This window comes from Taudactylus pleione, unplaced genomic scaffold (assembly GCF_031769625.1).
Source record: "Taudactylus pleione unplaced genomic scaffold, aTauple2 ptg000976l, whole genome shotgun sequence".
Taxonomy (NCBI): Eukaryota; Metazoa; Chordata; class Amphibia; order Anura; family Myobatrachidae; genus Taudactylus; species Taudactylus pleione.
In genome coordinates this window covers 2,473,417-2,491,970 of record NW_028285377.1, presented here as the reverse complement: position 1 = coordinate 2,491,970, position 18,554 = coordinate 2,473,417, and the positions used below count along the sequence as shown (strand labels likewise).

General features: G+C 46.7%; 1 protein-coding gene across 1 annotated transcript in view; it reads right to left on the bottom strand.

The window, feature by feature from the left end:
- The window catches only part of MPP4 (MAGUK p55 scaffold protein 4), a 212,495-nt gene that overhangs the window by 98,105 nt on the left and 95,836 nt on the right, over positions 1–18,554 (bottom strand). Inside the window, exons 8-10 of the mRNA XM_088460721.1 lie at positions 4,004–4,075; positions 1,892–2,088; positions 1,673–1,737 (exon numbers count right to left, since the gene is read on the bottom strand). Coding sequence (XP_088316847.1) covers positions 1,673–1,737; positions 1,892–2,088; positions 4,004–4,075 — 334 coding nt within the window. The remainder of the gene's footprint in view (positions 1–1,672; positions 1,738–1,891; positions 2,089–4,003; positions 4,076–18,554) is intronic.

Genomic DNA, 18,554 nt, shown 5'->3' with positions numbered 1-18,554 from the left:
CTCGTTAATCACTACATATAGAACATGCGACCAACAATATATATGTATCGTGCTCAGGGAAAGAACACAAATAACACCAGTGCAAGTGCTGTGAGAACGATGCCTGTAAGTAGGTATCCTAACCCTTCCCCTCTCCCTTACCTAAAACTAAGCCTCCCTTCCGAGTGCCGGAACCTAACCTCCCCTCCCCAGTGCCTAAACCTAACCTCCCCTCCCCAATGCCTAAACCTAACCTCCTCCTTGCACCCTACACCTAACCCTTCCCCTCTCCCTTACCTAAAACTAAGCCTCCCTTCCCAGTGCCGGAACCTAACCTCCCCTCCCCAGTGCCTAAACCTAACCTCCTCCTCCCTGCACCCTACACCTAACCCTTTCCCTCTCCCTTACTTAAAACTAAGCCTCCCTTCCCAGTGCAGGAACCTAACCTCCCTTCCCAGTGCCTTTACCTAACCTCCTCCTCCCTGCACCCTACACCTAACCCTCCCCCTAGTGCCTAACCCCTAACCCCACTGCTTGCCTTCGGGATTCTGGCAGTCGGGATGTCTGCACGAGGATTCAGACTGGTATCGGGATTCCGGCGACGGCATTCTGACCGCCGGAATCCATGCAGTCGGGATATTGACCACATCCCCAACTAACATATGAAAGATGTGATCTTTGCCAACCACATTCAAACTAAACAAGGTATGGTACAATACAATGGTAAGGAGGGACAATAAGGGAGGATGGTAAAGAGGGCAGTAGAGAAAATGGTAAGGAGCATGGTAAGGAGGGCACTAGCAAGGACGGTAAGGGAGGATGGTAAGGAGGATGATAGGGATCACAATAAGGTGGGTGGTAGGGAGGACGGTAAGAAAGGATAGTAGGGAGAATGGTAAGGAGGACGGTAGGGAGGACAGTAGGGAGGACGATAAGGAGGACAATAGGGAGGACAGTAGAGAAAATGGTAAGGGCGACAGTAAGGAGGGCATTAAGAAAGACAGTATTGAGGGCAATAGGGAGGATGTTAGGAGGGCAGTAAGGAGTACAGTAAGGAGGGCGATAAGGAGTACAGTAAGGAGGGCGGTAAGGAGGACAGTAAGGAGGGTTGGTAAGGAGTACAGTAAGGAGGGCAATAGGGAGGACGGTAAGGAGGGCAATAGGGAGGACGGTAAGGAGGGCAATAGGGAGGACGGTAAGCAAGGCAATAGGGAGGACAGTAAGGAGGGCAATAAGGAGGATAGTACATAGGGCAATAGGGAGGACGGTAAGGTGGGCAATAAGGAGGACAGTACAGAGGACAATAGGGAGGATGGTAAGGAGGACAGTAAGGAGGGCAATAGGGTGGATGGTAGGGAGGATGGTAAGGAGGGCAATAGGGAGGATGGTAAGGAGGATGGTAAGGAGGGCAATAGGGAGGATGGTAGGGAGGATGGTAGGGAGGACGGTAAGGAGGGCAATAGGGAGGATGGTAAGGAGGGCAATAGGGAGGGCAGTACGGAGGGCAGTAGGGAGGATGGTAGGGAGGATGGTAGGGAGGACAGTAAGGAGGGCAGTAGGGAGGATGGTACGGAGGATGGTAGGGAGGACAGTAAGGAGGGCAGTATGGAGGGCAGTAGGGAGGATGGTAGGGAGGACAGTAAGGAGGGCAGTATGGAGGATGGTACGGAGTGATGGACTGACCGTTACTCACACTGTGATGCTTTAAGACATGAATGAGACATGAAGGGCTGAGACCACCAAAATTCCCGCTGTTTCCTGTATACATAAAGAAAGCTGATTTTAGCAGTATGAAAAGAAATGGCTACAGTGCTGACTACAATAGGGTTGTTGATATGTTATTATATGGCAATTAATTGTATTGTTAAGGGAGACTCTAAACTTGATAAGGTAAATACTGCACTAATGTTACCTCTTGAGCAGGTGGTTAGAGGGGATGAGGCCAGCACACCTGCCGAGGTCTGAGGCCTTTCTGGCCTGCCACCACATGGAGTCAGTCTGGTCAACTATTTGCAGGATTTCTCCTCTTCTAAAGGGCAGCCCAGCATCGGCACAGGGGATGGCTGGATCGTGCTGAGGCAAGTAATCTGCCATGGCTCTGACAAACAGCTGATTCAGATATAAGCAAAGGTGGTGTGGGTAAGGAGAGTATACATCCAGAAATAAATATGTAAACGTATAGTATACACAACAGTGGGCCTGATTCAGAGCCGGACGCTCTGAAAGAGCGCTCGCTCTGAATCAGGGCGGTTTATTTTTTAGTGCGGCCTCCTGGCCGCTCGCATAGCTGTGGGTGACCACCCACAGCTATTGCAAGCAGCCAGGTGATTGTCGCGATGGTCTCGACCATTGTGGTAGGGTCTCGTTCCCGCAAGCCCCAGTGAGCTTCTGACTCTTAATAGAGCCGGAAGCTCACCACTGACATCACTCGCGATGTCAGTGGGGCCGCCCCCAAACGGCAGGCGTTCCGTCGGGAACGCCTCCGTTTGGCCAGCCACCCCCCCTGCCCGCCTCCAAAACGGGGCGAGCTGTCAATCAAAATCGACAGTCACCCCCTTTTGGTGCGAGACCCAGAGTGCCCGTCGCTAGCCGGGTCTCGCGCATACGCACGTTGGAGCCGGCTCCGGCATGCGCAGTTGCCAAACATCGACCCGCTCATGAGCGCATAGCGCTTGCGAGCTGGTCTGAATCAGGCCCAGTGTCCTTTCTGTTATAAACTACAGTATATGTAAACAACAGTGTTTAAACAGCTGTCATGTATCAAGCCGTTGTGCTCATTATGCCTGATATATACCACTATGCCGACATATACCACTATTTCCGACACATACCACTGTGCCGACACATACCACTATGCCCTACATATACCACTCTGCCCCGACTTATACCACTCTGCCCCGACTTATACCACTCTGCCCCGACTTATACCACTCTGCCCCGACTTATACCACTATGCCCTGAGGTTACATGAGGAGGAGAAAAGTTCGGCATGTGGGTGATAAGTTCTAGAGCAGTGATTTTCAACCTTTTTTAACTCGCGGCACACTACACAAGATTTTAAAATTGCCAAGGCACACTATCCGGCGATGCGGTGTGCGCGGACTATGAAAAAACACACTACATTAGTTCCCACAAGAATAAAACAATCCCATTGGCCCCCACAAGAATAAAAAACACACTACATTGGCCCCCACAAGAATAAAACAATCCCATTGGCTGGCCTAACAGAAAAAAAAACCACAACAACCATACCACATTGCGCCCCACAGAAACAAAAAACAAAACAAAACACATTGTTCCCCACTAAATAGGCAAATATATGGCTGGTTCTCACTAAAAAAAATGACATGACTGGTTCCCACGAAAAAATAAACTATGGCTGGTACCCACGAAGAAGAAAAAAATGTCTGGTCCCCACAAAACCCACATTTTTTCCCCCCTTGTCACTCACACTGCAGCAGGATCGCGGGCGGGCGGGCTTCCAGGCAGGCTGCAGAGCCTGCCTGGACAGAGCGCGGGCTGGCTGATTGGCGCAGGGCATTGGCTGGCAGAGCGGGCTGGAGGGCAGTGGACAATGCGGCGTGCGTGACCTGTGATGTCACGCCGCCGCATCTTTGCAGGTCACTACCCGGTCACGCCTGAGTCTCCCAGAGGAGCTCAGCGGCCCGGGATGCTGAAGTACAGTAAAATGTGCCCGGTGGCTCTGACAGCCCCGCGGCACACTTCACAACCGGCCACGGCACACTAGTGTGCCGCGGCACACCGGTTGAAAACCGCTGTTCTAGAGACTACGGAATGTGTATAAGAAACATTCTGACAATGGTGTATATCCGGTTATATAGTTATAGTTTTGCTCTATGTAAGTTATGTACAAAACAGCATTCATGAGACATGGGAATTTCATCAAGATAGTAACAGCTTTATCTTTCCACAGACTACACCCTACTGACGATTATTATTAGCAAAATAAAGATAAATATGACATATACACCAAAGTAACATGAAAGACGGGGGTTATTCTTACCATTGTGTGACTGCTGACTGTGCGATCTCCAACAGGTATCAATTTAAACACAATCGTCCCCTGAGACTGAACCTGCACATTAAACAAATCTCCATTTATTTTAAATTGAAATTATATTAATAACATAACAAAAAACATCCTGATATTATATCTAAAGTGTATATAATATTTGTACATAATATAGTATGTCAGACTTTTTTATATAGAAGCTGATGGTATTTTACGACCGAGTGTTAAAATTGGAGTAGAACAGTGTCCTCATGATTCACAGGGGATATATAATATAATATAATATATATATAATACACACACACACACACACACACACACACACACACACACACACACACACACACAATGTGGAACAATGCTGCACAGTAAGGCTGTGTACACATCTATATACCGCTAACTGTATACTATATCTGTCCTCTGTCTCGTGGGAAGGAAAATCTGGTCCGTTTTCCACTGTTTAGGAGCAAATTTCTGTTGTTGTTTGTGCCTATACATTACCAGATTTTCCTTCCCAGCAGACCGATTGGACCGATATATCTATAGGTGTGAACGCAGCCTAATGGCGCACATCCACTAGGCGATATTAATGAGCGATTGCATGATTACAAATCGGAGCCGACCAGCGATCCGCACTCCGTCAGGTTGTTTCCGACGTCAATCAATCAACCGCACATTCCGGTCAATCTACCGATAACGACAGATTGGCCATGTTTGGGGATGAGGGGGGGTGCCTACAATGAATGACTAATTGTTCAGTGTAAGCACTGCAGGGGATGGGGAACCACGGCACGATTACGATGTTGTAATCGTACTGTCTGTCCCTAGTTGCCTAGTGGATGTGCGGCTTAGAAGTGTTAATAGTTTATTTTTATCATTTACAAAATGCAAAGTGAATAAACAGAAAAGAAATCTAAATCAAATTAATATTTGGTACTACCACACTTTGCCTTCAAAACAGCATCAATTCTTCTGGGTACACTTGCACAAAGTCAGGGATTTTATAGAAATATTGTCAGGCGTATGATTAACCAATCATATCAAACAGATGATAATGATCATAGGTTGAAACACAATCATTAACTGAAACAGAAACAGCTGTGTAGGAGGCTTAAATCTTGGTGAGGAACAGCCAAACTGTGCTACAAAGGTGAGGTTGTGGAAGACCGTTTCATGTCACAGGCATAGGTGAAACGAGACATTTGGTAATGGGTGGTCCTAGTGTTACCTTCAGTGATGCAAATAGAAAGCAGTGGCTACGCATCACGAGGGGCGTACCCACTTGAAATTACACTCAACCCACTCCACAATAGTGCCCCAACTTGCATTATACCACACAGTAGTACCCCTTACTCACATTATGCCACATAACTCCACATAGTAATGCCCACAATGCCACACAGTAATGCCCTTTATTCACAATACACCACACAGTAGTACCCCTTATACACATTATGCCACATAACTCCACACAGTAATGCCCACAATGCCACACAGTAATGCCCTTTATTCACAATAAGCCACACAGTAGTACCCCTTATTCACATTATGCCACATAACTCCACACAGTAATGCCCACAATGCCACACAGTAATGCCCTTTATTCACAATAAGCCACACAGTAGGGCCCCTTATACACATTATGCCACACAGTAGTCCCCTTATTGTACATTATGCCACACAGTAATTCCCCTTATTTACATCTTTCCACACAGTAGTTCCCAGGTTGGAACGAAACTACTTAGAGGACTTACCTGCTTTGCCACCAAGTGGACTTAGTATCATTTGGGGTATGACCCATATTGGAATATTTGCTGCTAAGGCTGTCTTTGCCTTTTTTTTTGCATAACAGGGATATCAGCTGCCTTGTAGAGACCATTGAGACAGGGGACAGTTGCTGGGCGCATAGAGGCCTACATGTGGATTAATTAAGTGCTCCGGGAGCTGCAGCCGGGCACTGGTCTTTGAGGCCTAACAGAGACGGTCGCACGCGATTGAAATGCGTAGTTACATTGCAGGACGGCAGGTGAGAGCAAAGCCGCGACTTCATTGTTGTGCACAAACATTTACTAACTCCATATATTTGTTGACTTTTGGGGAGATCCGTGCAACATGGCATGTGAATACAACTCCCTTTGAATCACCATCTTTAAGCGTCCGGACATTCATTCTGTGCCACTAATCAGGGATCGAGCACCCCATATAATTGGGGAATTGAATATTAGAACGGAATATCATTATATGTCATTCATTGAAATCAACCATTTATCATCATCACTGCCTTCCAGCTCTCATCCTAACCCACCTCATGCTCCCTCATCCCTATCTACCCCTTCTGTGTCACGCCTGTCTGTCTGCCCCTCCCCTTCTGTGTCACGCCTGTCTGTCTTCCCCTCTCCTTCTGTGTCACAGCTGTCTGCCCCTCGCCTTCTGTGTCACGGCTGTCTGTCTTCCCCTCTCCTTCTGTGTCACGGCTGTCTGTCCCTCCCCTTCTGTGTCACGCCTGTCTGTCTTCCCCTCTCCTTCTGTGTTACGGCTGTCTGCCCCTCCCCTTCTGTCACGCCTCTCTGTCTGCCCCTCCCCTTCTGTGTCACGCCTGTCTGTCTGCCCCTCCCCTTCTGTGTCACGCCTGTCTGTCTGCCCCTCCCCTTCTGTGTCACACCTGTCTGTCTGCCCCTCCCCTTCTGTGTCACGCCTGTCTGTCTGCCCCTCGACATATGTGTCACGCCTGTCTGTCTGCCCCTCGACATCTGTGTCACGCCTGTCTGTCTGCCCCTCGACATCTGTGTCACGCCTGTCTGTCTGCCCCTCGACATCTGTGTCACGCCAGTCTGTCTGCCCCTCGACATCTGTGTCACGCCTGTCTGTCTTCCCCTCCCCATCTGTGTCACGCCTGTCTGTCTTCCCCTCCCCATCTGTGTCACGCCTGTCTGTCTGCCCCTCCCCTTAGAATGTAAGCTCTCATGAGCAGGGCCCTCTTCCCTCATGTGCTTCTCTTTCCATTTTCTTCTACTCCTTACTCCCCATAAGGGCACCTAACACGTGACCGCCAACTCCCGGCTGCTTATTGTGAGTGTTATAATCGCTATTGCAGCAATGTATATAAATCGTGTCCTTGTCCTGCACTGTAATGTACTGTCAGTTACTAGTTTCTTGTTCACTTATTAGTACTATGCAGAGGCGGGGCTGGGCCGGGGGGCACAGCGCCATATACTAAGCCGGGCCGCGGGCAGTCTGTGTCTCTGTGACACAGCTGCACCGCGCATGTAGTGATGACCGGAAGGAGTTCGGTCAGTGCTACACAATGACAAACACACAGCCGCCGGCTCCGGCAACTGTGTGTTTGTTTTTATTAGCAACCAATGAGAGTCTGTCAGACTCTCATCGGCTGCTACTGCGCCCACTGCAGGAGCCGCTCCATCTTCCGGCTCCTGCAGTGGGTAATGGGAGAGACGTCATGACGTCTCTCCCATAATGCAGAGCAGGCCGGGAGGACGGATGGAGGAGCAGATTGCGGGAGCAGGAGCGGGGATTCAGGTAAGTGCTTATTTTATTACGTGTGTGTCTGCTGTGGGTGGTGGTGGGGGGGTACTACAAGGGGGTACCACTACTGGGGGCACTATATAAGGGACTTACTACTGGGGGCAGAAGGGGCACTGATAGCTATGTGGTATGTCTGTTCACATGCCTTTATGAATAAACCTGTGGATTCATCTAAACGTGAGTGCTGTTTTTTGTTTACTCTGCAGGTGATTCGTTTGCTTAGAGACAGGGTGTTTATAAAGCTACAAAAAGGGATTTGGCTATTAAGAGTGATTTTATTCTTTACAATCAGCTCAGGTTTATACAGCTTTTTGGGAGTAACATAATTGTGTGTATAGAGGTATATACCATGGTTTTATGAATACAACCGGTTGTTTCTATTATTTAGATTGTACTGAATGTACATTTATATAGTCTTATGTGTTGTATAGTACACAACAAATGTTGTTTTATTTTCTAAGTATTATTTATTTCACATATCAGACTTCATGATACTAAAACTTATAGCGCAAATTATCCTAAATTTACTTTATTCACATTATGCCACATAGCAGTTCCCTTATTCACATTATGCCACACAGTAGTTCCCCTTATTCACATTATGCCACACAGTAGTTCCCTTATTGCACATTATGCCACACAGTAGTTCCCTTATTCACATTATGCCACACAGCAGTTCCCTTATTCACATTATGCCACACAGTAATTCCCCTTATTCACATTATGCCACACAGTAGTTCCCTTATTCACATTATGCCACCCAGTAGTTCCCTTATTCACATTATAACACCCAGTAGTTCCCTTATTCACATTATGCCACACAGCAGTTCCCTTATTCACATTATGCCACATAGTAATTCCCCTTATTCACATTATGCCACCCAGTAGTTCCCTTATTCACATTAGGCCACCCAGTAGTTCCCTTATTCACATTAGGCCACCCAGTAGTTCCCTTATTCACATTATGCCACCCAGTAGTACCCTTATTCACATTATGCCACATAGTAATTCCCCTTATTCACATTATGCCACCCAGTAGTTCCCTTATTCACATTATGCCACATAGTAATTCCCCTTATTCACATTATGCCACCCAGTAGTTCCCTTATTCACATTATACCACCCAGTAGTTCCCTTATTGCACATTATGCCACACAGAAGTTCCCTTATTCACATTATGCCACACAGTAGTACCATTATTCACATTATGCCACTCAGTAATTCCCCTTATTCACATTATACCACCCAGTAGTTCCCTTATTGCACATTATGCCACACAGAAGTTCCCTTATTCACATTATGCCACACAGTAGTACCATTATTCACATTATGCCACACAGTAGTTTCCTTATTCACATTATGCCACACAGTAGTTTCCTTATTCACATTATGCCACACAGTAGTTCCCTTATTGCAAATTATGCCACACAGTAATTCCCCTTATTCACATTATACCAAACAGTAGGGCCCTTACTAACATTATGCCACACAGCAGTACCCTTATTCACATTAAGCCATGCAGTAGTACCCTTTATACACATTATGCCACACAGCAGTTCTCTTATTCACATTATGCCACACAGTAGTACCCTAATACACACAGTGGCGGATCCAGGGGGGGGCGATAAGGGCGATCGCCCCCCATAACACACATCTCCTAGCTCTTCCCACCTACTTATCCTGCAGGCAGCAGAGGTTGGGGTAAGCTCCGGGTGCCAGCTGGGACCTGGCAGCGCCAGCTACATGCAGTTAGGGACGGGACTGAGACGAGTCAGGTACCCGGTCGGCCAGAAAAGGAAGTGCTGTGGCATGGGATTTGTAGTCTTAGTTTTACTGCTCAGCCTCTGAGCAGTAAAATATAAACTACAAATCCCATAAGGCATTGTGCCCTTTGTAAAGCTGGCCGCCGCTGGAGCAACTGAACTCAGCATGTGAATTTGGAGCCTCACCAAGTTGGGACTGGGACCAAATAGTACACATGACAGATCGCTTAGAACTTGAAGAGGGAGAACCCTACACTGCCAGGTAGGACCACTTAGTGACTCATCCAAGGAGGGGGAGGGGGGCAGGGTGAGTATTGGGGGTTCATATCTCCCAACATGACCCTCTCCAGGAGGGACACAATGCTCTAGTCCTGGACTTCCCTGGTAAGAGGCGGGGCTACAGCGCAGTTCAAAATTGAAATAGGGGAGTCAGACCAACTGTCATTTCACATACTGCCCAACATCACTGGCTGGCACTCACTGGCAGTTGGTGTGACTCCCCTATTTGAATTTTGGACGGTACTACAGCCCCGCCTCTGGAGCCTCCACCAATCATAAATTACCAGGGAAGTCCAGTACCAGAGCATTGTGTCCCTCCTGGAGAGGGTCATGTTGGGAGGTATGGTGGTTGAAGGGAGAGGGGTCCTCTTCAAGTCTGCAGACAGACTTGGATTTATTTATCAAGCAGTGAAAAACTTAAGAGAAGGGGACCAGTGGAGAAGTTGTCCATGGCAACCAATCAGCTTTGAAGTAACATTCATCAAGTACAGTTTATAAAATCAAAGCTAGGAGCTGATTGGTTGCTATGGGCAACTTCTCCACTGGGCAACTTCTCTTAAGTTTTTCACTGCTGGATGAATAAACCATCAGTGCAGTGAATAAATGCAATCATAGACACCACAGACTGTACAACAACTCCGGTGAGTGAGAGGGCTTGCTAATAATTGTGATGTTTAACTGTTTTTGTTTTTATCACCACTCTAATTAACCCCTCCGCTGCTATAGGACTTATGGGCAGCAATGATACTGTATATCACCAGCTTAGTGGCAGCCACATTGGTGCAGTTGGTAATTTTATTTTACATTTTTTTTCACATTTGATTTGAAATTCATCTGCCTACTACTTAGACCAGTGGTTCCCAAACATTTTCAAATCACCGCACCCTAGATCATTAGCATTTTTTCCACAGCACCCCTGGGCGTTTCTCATTGAGAAATTCAGCAAAAATTAACTGAAGTAAATTGTGCTTATATGTCACCCTTAGGGTCAGTTATATGGTGGTGTATAGGGCTGTGCTTATATGTCACCCTTAGGGTCAGTTATATGGTGACGGACAGGGCTGCGCTTATATGTCACCCTTAGGGTCAGTTATATGGTGGTTTATAGGGCTGCGCTTATATGTCACCCTTAGGGTCAGTTATATGGTGGTGTATAGTGCTGTGCTTATATGTCACCCTTAGGGTCAGTTATATGGTGGGTGACAGGGCTGTGCTTATATGTCACCCTTAGGTTCTGTTATATGGTGGTGTATAGGGCTGCGCTTATATGTCACCCTTAGGGTCAGTTATATGGTGGTTTATAGGGCTGTGCTTATATGTCACCCTTAGGGTCAGTTATATGGTGGTTTATAGGGCTGCGCTTATATGTCACCCTTAGGTTCTGTTATATGGTGGTTTATAGGGCTGTGCTTATATGTCACCCTTAGGTTCTGTTATATGGTGGTGTATAGGGCTGCGCTTATATGTCACCCTTAGGGTCTGTTATATGGTGGTGTATAGGGCTGTGCTTATATGTCACCCTTAGGGTCAGTTATATGGTGGTTTATAGGGCTGTGCTTATATGTCACCCTTAGGGTCTGTTATATGGTGGTTTATAGGGCTGTGCTTATATGTCACCCTTAGGGTCAGTTATATGGTGACTGACAGGGCTGTGCTTATATGTCACCCTTAGGGTCAGTTATATGGTGGTTTATAGGGCTGTGCTTATATGTCACCCTTAGGGTCAGTTATATGGTGGTGTATAGGGCTGCGCTTATATGTCACCCTTAGGGTCAGTTATATGGTGGTTTATAGGGCTGTGCTTATATGTCACCCTAGGGTCTGTTATATGGTGGTTTATAGGGCTGTGCTTATATGTCACCCTTAGGGTCTGTTATATGGTGGTTTATAGGGCTGTGCTTATATGTCACCCTTAGGGTCAGTTATATGGTGACTGACAGGGCTGTGCTTATATGTCACCCTTAGGTTCTGTTATATGGTGGGTGACAGGGCTGTGCTTATATGTCACCCTTAGGGTCAGTTATATGGTGACTGACAGGGCTGTGCTTATATGTCACCCTTAGGGTCAGTTATATGGTGGTTTATAGGGCTGTGCTTATATGTCACCCTTAGGGTCAGTTATATGGTGGGTGACAGGGCTGTGCTTATATGTCACCCTTAGGGTCAGTTATATGGTGACTGACAGGGATGTGCTTATATGTCACCCTTAGGTTCTGTTATATGGTGACTGACAGGGATGTGCTTATATGTCACCCTTAGGTTCTGTTATATGGTGGTTTATAGGGCTGTGCTTATATGTCACCCTTAGGTTCTGTTATATGGTGGTGTATAGGGCTGCGCTTATATGTCACCCTTAGGGTCAGTTATATGGTGGTGTATAGGGCTGCGCTTATATGTCACCCTTAGGGTCAGTTATATGGTGACGGACAGGGCTGCGCTTATATGTCACCCTTAGGGTCAGTTATATGGTGGTTTATAGGGCTGTGCTTATATGTCACCCTTAGGGTCAGTTATATGGTGGTGTATAGTGCTGTGCTTATATGTCACCCTTAGGGTCAGTTATATGGTGCCACTAATCAGGGATCGAGCACCCCATATAATTGGGGAATTGAATATTAGAACGGAATATCATTATATGTCATTCATTGAAATCAACCATTTATCATCATCACTGCCTTCCAGCTCTCATCCTAACCCACCTCATGCTCCCTCATCCCTATCTACCCCTTCTGTGTCACGCCTGTCTGTCTGCCCCTCCCCTTCTGTGTCACGCCTGTCTGTCTTCCCCTCTCCTTCTGTGTCACAGCTGTCTGCCCCTCGCCTTCTGTGTCACGGCTGTCTGTCTTCCCCTCTACTTCTGTGTCACGGCTGTCTGTCCCTCCCCTTCTGTGTCACGCCTGTCTGTCTTCCCCTCTCCTTCTGTGTTACGGCTGTCTGCCCCTCCCCTTCTGTCACGCCTCTCTGTCTGCCCCTCCCCTTCTGTGTCACGCCTGTCTGTCTGCCCCTCCCCTTCTGTGTCACGCCTGTCTGTCTGCCCCTCCCCTTCTGTGTCACACCTGTCTGTCTGCCCCTCCCCTTCTGTGTCACGCCTGTCTGTCTGCCCCTCGACATATGTGTCACGCCTGTCTGTCTGCCCCTCGACATCTGTGTCACGCCTGTCTGTCTGCCCCTCGACATCTGTGTCACGCCTGTCTGTCTGCCCCTCGACATCTGTGTCACGCCAGTCTGTCTGCCCCTCGACATCTGTGTCACGCCTGTCTGTCTTCCCCTCCCCATCTGTGTCACGCCTGTCTGTCTTCCCCTCCCCATCTGTGTCACGCCTGTCTGTCTGCCCCTCCCCTTAGAATGTAAGCTCTCATGAGCAGGGCCCTCTTCCCTCATGTGCTTCTCTTTCCATTTTCTTCTACTCCTTACTCCCCATAAGGGCACCTAACACGTGACCGCCAACTCCCGGCTGCTTATTGTGAGTGTTATAATCGCTTTTGCAGCAATGTATATAAATCGTGTCCTTGTCCTGCACTGTAATGTACTGTCAGTTACTAGTTTCTTGTTCACTTATTAGTACTATGCAGAGGCGGGGCTGGGCCGGGGGGCACAGCGCCATATACTAAGCCGGGCCGCGGGCAGTCTGTGTCTCTGTGACACAGCTGCACCGCGCATGTAGTGATGACCGGAAGGAGTTCGGTCAGTGCTACACAATGACAAACACACAGCCGCCGGCTCCGGCAACTGTGTGTTTGTTTTTATTAGCAACCAATGAGAGTCTGTCAGACTCTCATCGGCTGCTACTGCGCCCACTGCAGGAGCCGCTCCATCTTCCGGCTCCTGCAGTGGGTAATGGGAGAGACGTCATGACGTCTCTCCCATAATGCAGAGCAGGCCGGGAGGACGGATGGAGGAGCAGATTGCGGGAGCAGGAGCGGGGATTCAGGTAAGTGCTTATTTTATTACGTGTGTGTCTGCTGTGGGTGGTGGTGGGGGGGTACTACAATGGGGTACCACTACTGGGGGCACTATATAAGGGACTTACTACTGGGGGCAGAAGGGGCACTGATAGCTATGTGGTATGTCTGTTCACATGCCTTTATGAATAAACCTGTGGATTCATCTAAACGTGAGTGCTGTTTTTTGTTTACTCTGCAGGTGATTCGTTTGCTTAGAGACAGGGTGTTTATAAAGCTACAAAAAGGGATTTGGCTATTAAGAGTGATTTTATTCTTTACAATCAGCTCAGGTTTATACAGCTTTTTGGGAGTAACATAATTGTGTGTATAGAGGTATATACCATGGTTTTATGAATACAACCGGTTGTTTCTATTATTTAGATTGTACTGAATGTACATTTATATAGTCTTATGTGTTGTATAGTACACAACAAATGTTGTTTTATTTTCTAAGTATTATTTATTTCACATATCAGACTTCATGATACTAAAACTTATAGCGCAAATTATCCTAAATTTACTTTATTCACATTATGCCACATAGCAGTTCCCTTATTCACATTATGCCACACAGTAGTTCCCCTTATTCACATTATGCCACACAGTAGTTCCCTTATTGCACATTATGCCACACAGTAGTTCCCTTATTCACATTATGCCACACAGCAGTTCCCTTATTCACATTATGCCACACAGTAATTCCCCTTATTCACATTATGCCACACAGTAGTTCCCTTATTCACATTATGCCACCCAGTAGTTCCCTTATTCACATTATAACACCCAGTAGTTCCCTTATTCACATTATGCCACACAGCAGTTCCCTTATTCACATTATGCCACATAGTAATTCCCCTTATTCACATTATGCCACCCAGTAGTTCCCTTATTCACATTAGGCCACCCAGTAGTTCCCTTATTCACATTAGGCCACCCAGTAGTTCCCTTATTCACATTATGCCACCCAGTAGTACCCTTATTCACATTATGCCACATAGTAATTCCCCTTATTCACATTATGCCACCCAGTAGTTCCCTTATTCACATTATGCCACATAGTAATTCCCCTTATTCACATTATGCCACCCAGTAGTTCCCTTATTCACATTATACCACCCAGTAGTTCCCTTATTGCACATTATGCCACACAGAAGTTCCCTTATTCACATTATGCCACACAGTAGTACCATTATTCACATTATGCCACTCAGTAATTCCCCTTATTCACATTATACCACCCAGTAGTTCCCTTATTGCACATTATGCCACACAGAAGTTCCCTTATTCACATTATGCCACACAGTAGTACCATTATTCACATTATGCCACACAGTAGTTTCCTTATTCACATTATGCCACACAGTAGTTTCCTTATTCACATTATGCCACACAGTAGTTCCCTTATTGCAAATTATGCCACACAGTAATTCCCCTTATTCACATTATACCAAACAGTAGGGCCCTTACTAACATTATGCCACACAGCAGTACCCTTATTCACATTAAGCCATGCAGTAGTACCCTTTATACACATTATGCCACACAGCAGTTCTCTTATTCACATTATGCCACACAGTAGTACCCTAATACACACAGTGGCGGATCCAGGGGGGGGCGATAAGGGCGATCGCCCCCCATAACACACATCTCCTAGCTCTTCCCACCTACTTATCCTGCAGGCAGCAGAGGTTGGGGTAAGCTCCGGGTGCCAGCTGGGACCTGGCAGCGCCAGCTACATGCAGTTAGGGACGGGACTGAGACGAGTCAGGTACCCGGTCGGCCAGAAAAGGAAGTGCTGTGGCATGGGATTTGTAGTCTTAGTTTTACTGCTCAGCCTCTGAGCAGTAAAATATAAACTACAAATCCCATAAGGCATTGTGCCCTTTGTAAAGCTGGCCGCCGCTGGAGCAACTGAACTCAGCATGTGAATTTGGAGCCTCACCAAGTTGGGACTGGGACCAAATAGTACACATGACAGATCGCTTAGAACTTGAAGAGGGAGAACCCTACACTGCCAGGTAGGACCACTTAGTGACTCATCCAAGGAGGGGGAGGGGGGCAGGGTGAGTATTGGGGGTTCATATCTCCCAACATGACCCTCTCCAGGAGGGACACAATGCTCTAGTCCTGGACTTCCCTGGTAAGAGGCGGGGCTACAGCGCAGTTCAAAATTGAAATAGGGGAGTCAGACCAACTGTCATTTCACATACTGCCCAACATCACTGGCTGGCACTCACTGGCAGTTGGTGTGACTCCCCTATTTGAATTTTGGACGGTACTACAGCCCCGCCTCTGGAGCCTCCACCAATCATAAATTACCAGGGAAGTCCAGTACCAGAGCATTGTGTCCCTCCTGGAGAGGGTCATGTTGGGAGGTATGGTGGTTGAAGGGAGAGGGGTCCTCTTCAAGTCTGCAGACAGACTTGGATTTATTTATCAAGCAGTGAAAAACTTAAGAGAAGGGGACCAGTGGAGAAGTTGTCCATGGCAACCAATCAGCTTTGAAGTAACATTCATCAAGTACAGTTTATAAAATCAAAGCTAGGAGCTGATTGGTTGCTATGGGCAACTTCTCCACTGGGCAACTTCTCTTAAGTTTTTCACTGCTGGATGAATAAACCATCAGTGCAGTGAATAAATGCAATCATAGACACCACAGACTGTACAACAACTCCGGTGAGTGAGAGGGCTTGCTAATAATTGTGATGTTTAACTGTTTTTGTTTTTATCACCACTCTAATTAACCCCTCCGCTGCTATAGGACTTATGGGCAGCAATGATACTGTATATCACCAGCTTAGTGGCAGCCACATTGGTGCAGTTGGTAATTTTATTTTACATTTTTTTTCACATTTGATTTGAAATTCATCTGCCTACTACTTAGACCAGTGGTTCCCAAACATTTTCAAATCACCGCACCCTAGATCATTAGCATTTTTTCCACAGCACCCCTGGGCGTTTCTCATTGAGAAATTCAGCAAAAATTAACTGAAGTAAATTGTGCTTATATGTCACCCTTAGGGTCAGTTATATGGTGGTGTATAGGGCTGTGCTTATATGTCACCCTTAGGGTCAGTTATATGGTGACGGACAGGGCTGCGCTTATATGTCACCCTTAGGGTCAGTTATATGGTGGTTTATAGGGCTGCGCTTATATGTCACCCTTAGGGTCAGTTATATGGTGGTGTATAGTGCTGTGCTTATATGTCACCCTTAGGGTCAGTTATATGGTGGGTGACAGGGCTGTGCTTATATGTCACCCTTAGGTTCTGTTATATGGTGGTTTATAGGGCTGTGCTTATATGTCACCCTTAGGTTCTGTTATATGGTGGTGTATAGGGCTGCGCTTATATGTCACCCTTAGGGTCAGTTATATGGTGGTTTATAGGGCTGCGCTTATATGTCACCCTTAGGGTCAGTTATATGGTGGTTTATAGGGCTGCGCTTATATGTCACCCTTAGGTTCTGTTATATGGTGGTTTATAGGGCTGTGCTTATATGTCACCCTTAGGTTCTGTTATATGGTGGTGTATAGGGCTGCGCTTATATGTCACCCTTAGGGTCTGTTATATGGTGGTGTATAGGGCTGTGCTTATATGTCACCCTTAGGGTCAGTTATATGGTGGTTTATAGGGCTGTGCTTATATGTCACCCTTAGGGTCTGTTATATGGTGGTTTATAGGGCTGTGCTTATATGTCACCCTTAGGGTCAGTTATATGGTGACTGACAGGGCTGTGCTTATATGTCACCCTTAGGGTCAGTTATATGATGGTTTATAGGGCTGTGCTTATATGTCACCCTTAGGGTCAGTTATATGGTGGTTTATAGGGCTGTGCTTATATGTCACCCTTAGGGTCAGTTATATGGTGGTGTATAGTGCTGTGCTTATATGTCACCCTTAGGTTCTGTTATATGGTGGTGTATAGGGCTGCGCTTATATGTCACCCTTAGGGTCAGTTATATGGTGGTTTATAGGGCTGTGCTTATATGTCACCCTAGGGTCTGTTATATGGTGGTTTATAGGGCTGTGCTTATATGTCACCCTTAGGGTCTGTTATATGGTGGTTTATAGGGCTGTGCTTATATGTCACCCTTAGGGTCAGTTATATGGTGACTGACAGGGCTGTGCTTATATGTCACCCTTAGGTTCTGTTATATGGTGGGTGACAGGGCTGTGCTTATATGTCACCCTTAGGGTCAGTTATATGGTGACTGACAGGGCTGTGCTTATATGTCACCCTTAGGGTCAGTTATATTGTGGTTTATAGGGATGTGCTTATATGTCACCCTTAGGTTCTGTTATATGGTGGTTTATAGGGCTGTGCTTATATGTCACCCTTAGGTTCTGTTATATGGTGGTGTATAGGGCTGCGCTTATATGTCACCCTTAGGGTCAGTTATATGGTGGTGTATAGGGCTGCGCTTATATGTCACCCTTAGGGTCAGTTATATGGTGACGGACAGGGCTGCGCTTATATGTCACCCTTAGGGTCAGTTATATGGTGGTTTATAGGGCTGTGCTTATATGTCACCCTTAGGGTCAGTTATATGGTGGTGTATAGTGCTGTGCTTATAGGTCACCCTTAGGGTCAGTTATATGGTGGGTGACAGGGCTGTGCTTATATGTCACCCTTAGGTTCTGTTATATGGTGGTTTATAGGGCTGTGCTTATATGTCACCCTTAGGTTCTGTTATATGGTGGTGTATAGGGCTGCGCTTATATGTCACCCTTAGGGTCAGTTATATGGTGGTTTATAGGGCTGTGCTTATATGTCACCCTTAGGGTCAGTTATATGGTGGTTTATAGGGCTGCGCTTATATGTCACCCTTAGGTTCTGTTATATGGTGGTTTATAGGGCTGTGCTTATATGTCACCCTTAGGGTCTGTTATATGGTGGTTTATAGGGCTGTGCTTATATGTCACCCTTAGGTTCTGTTATATGGTGGTGTATAGGGCTGTGCTTATATGTCACCCTTAGGGTCAGTTATATGGTGGTTTATAGGGCTGTGCT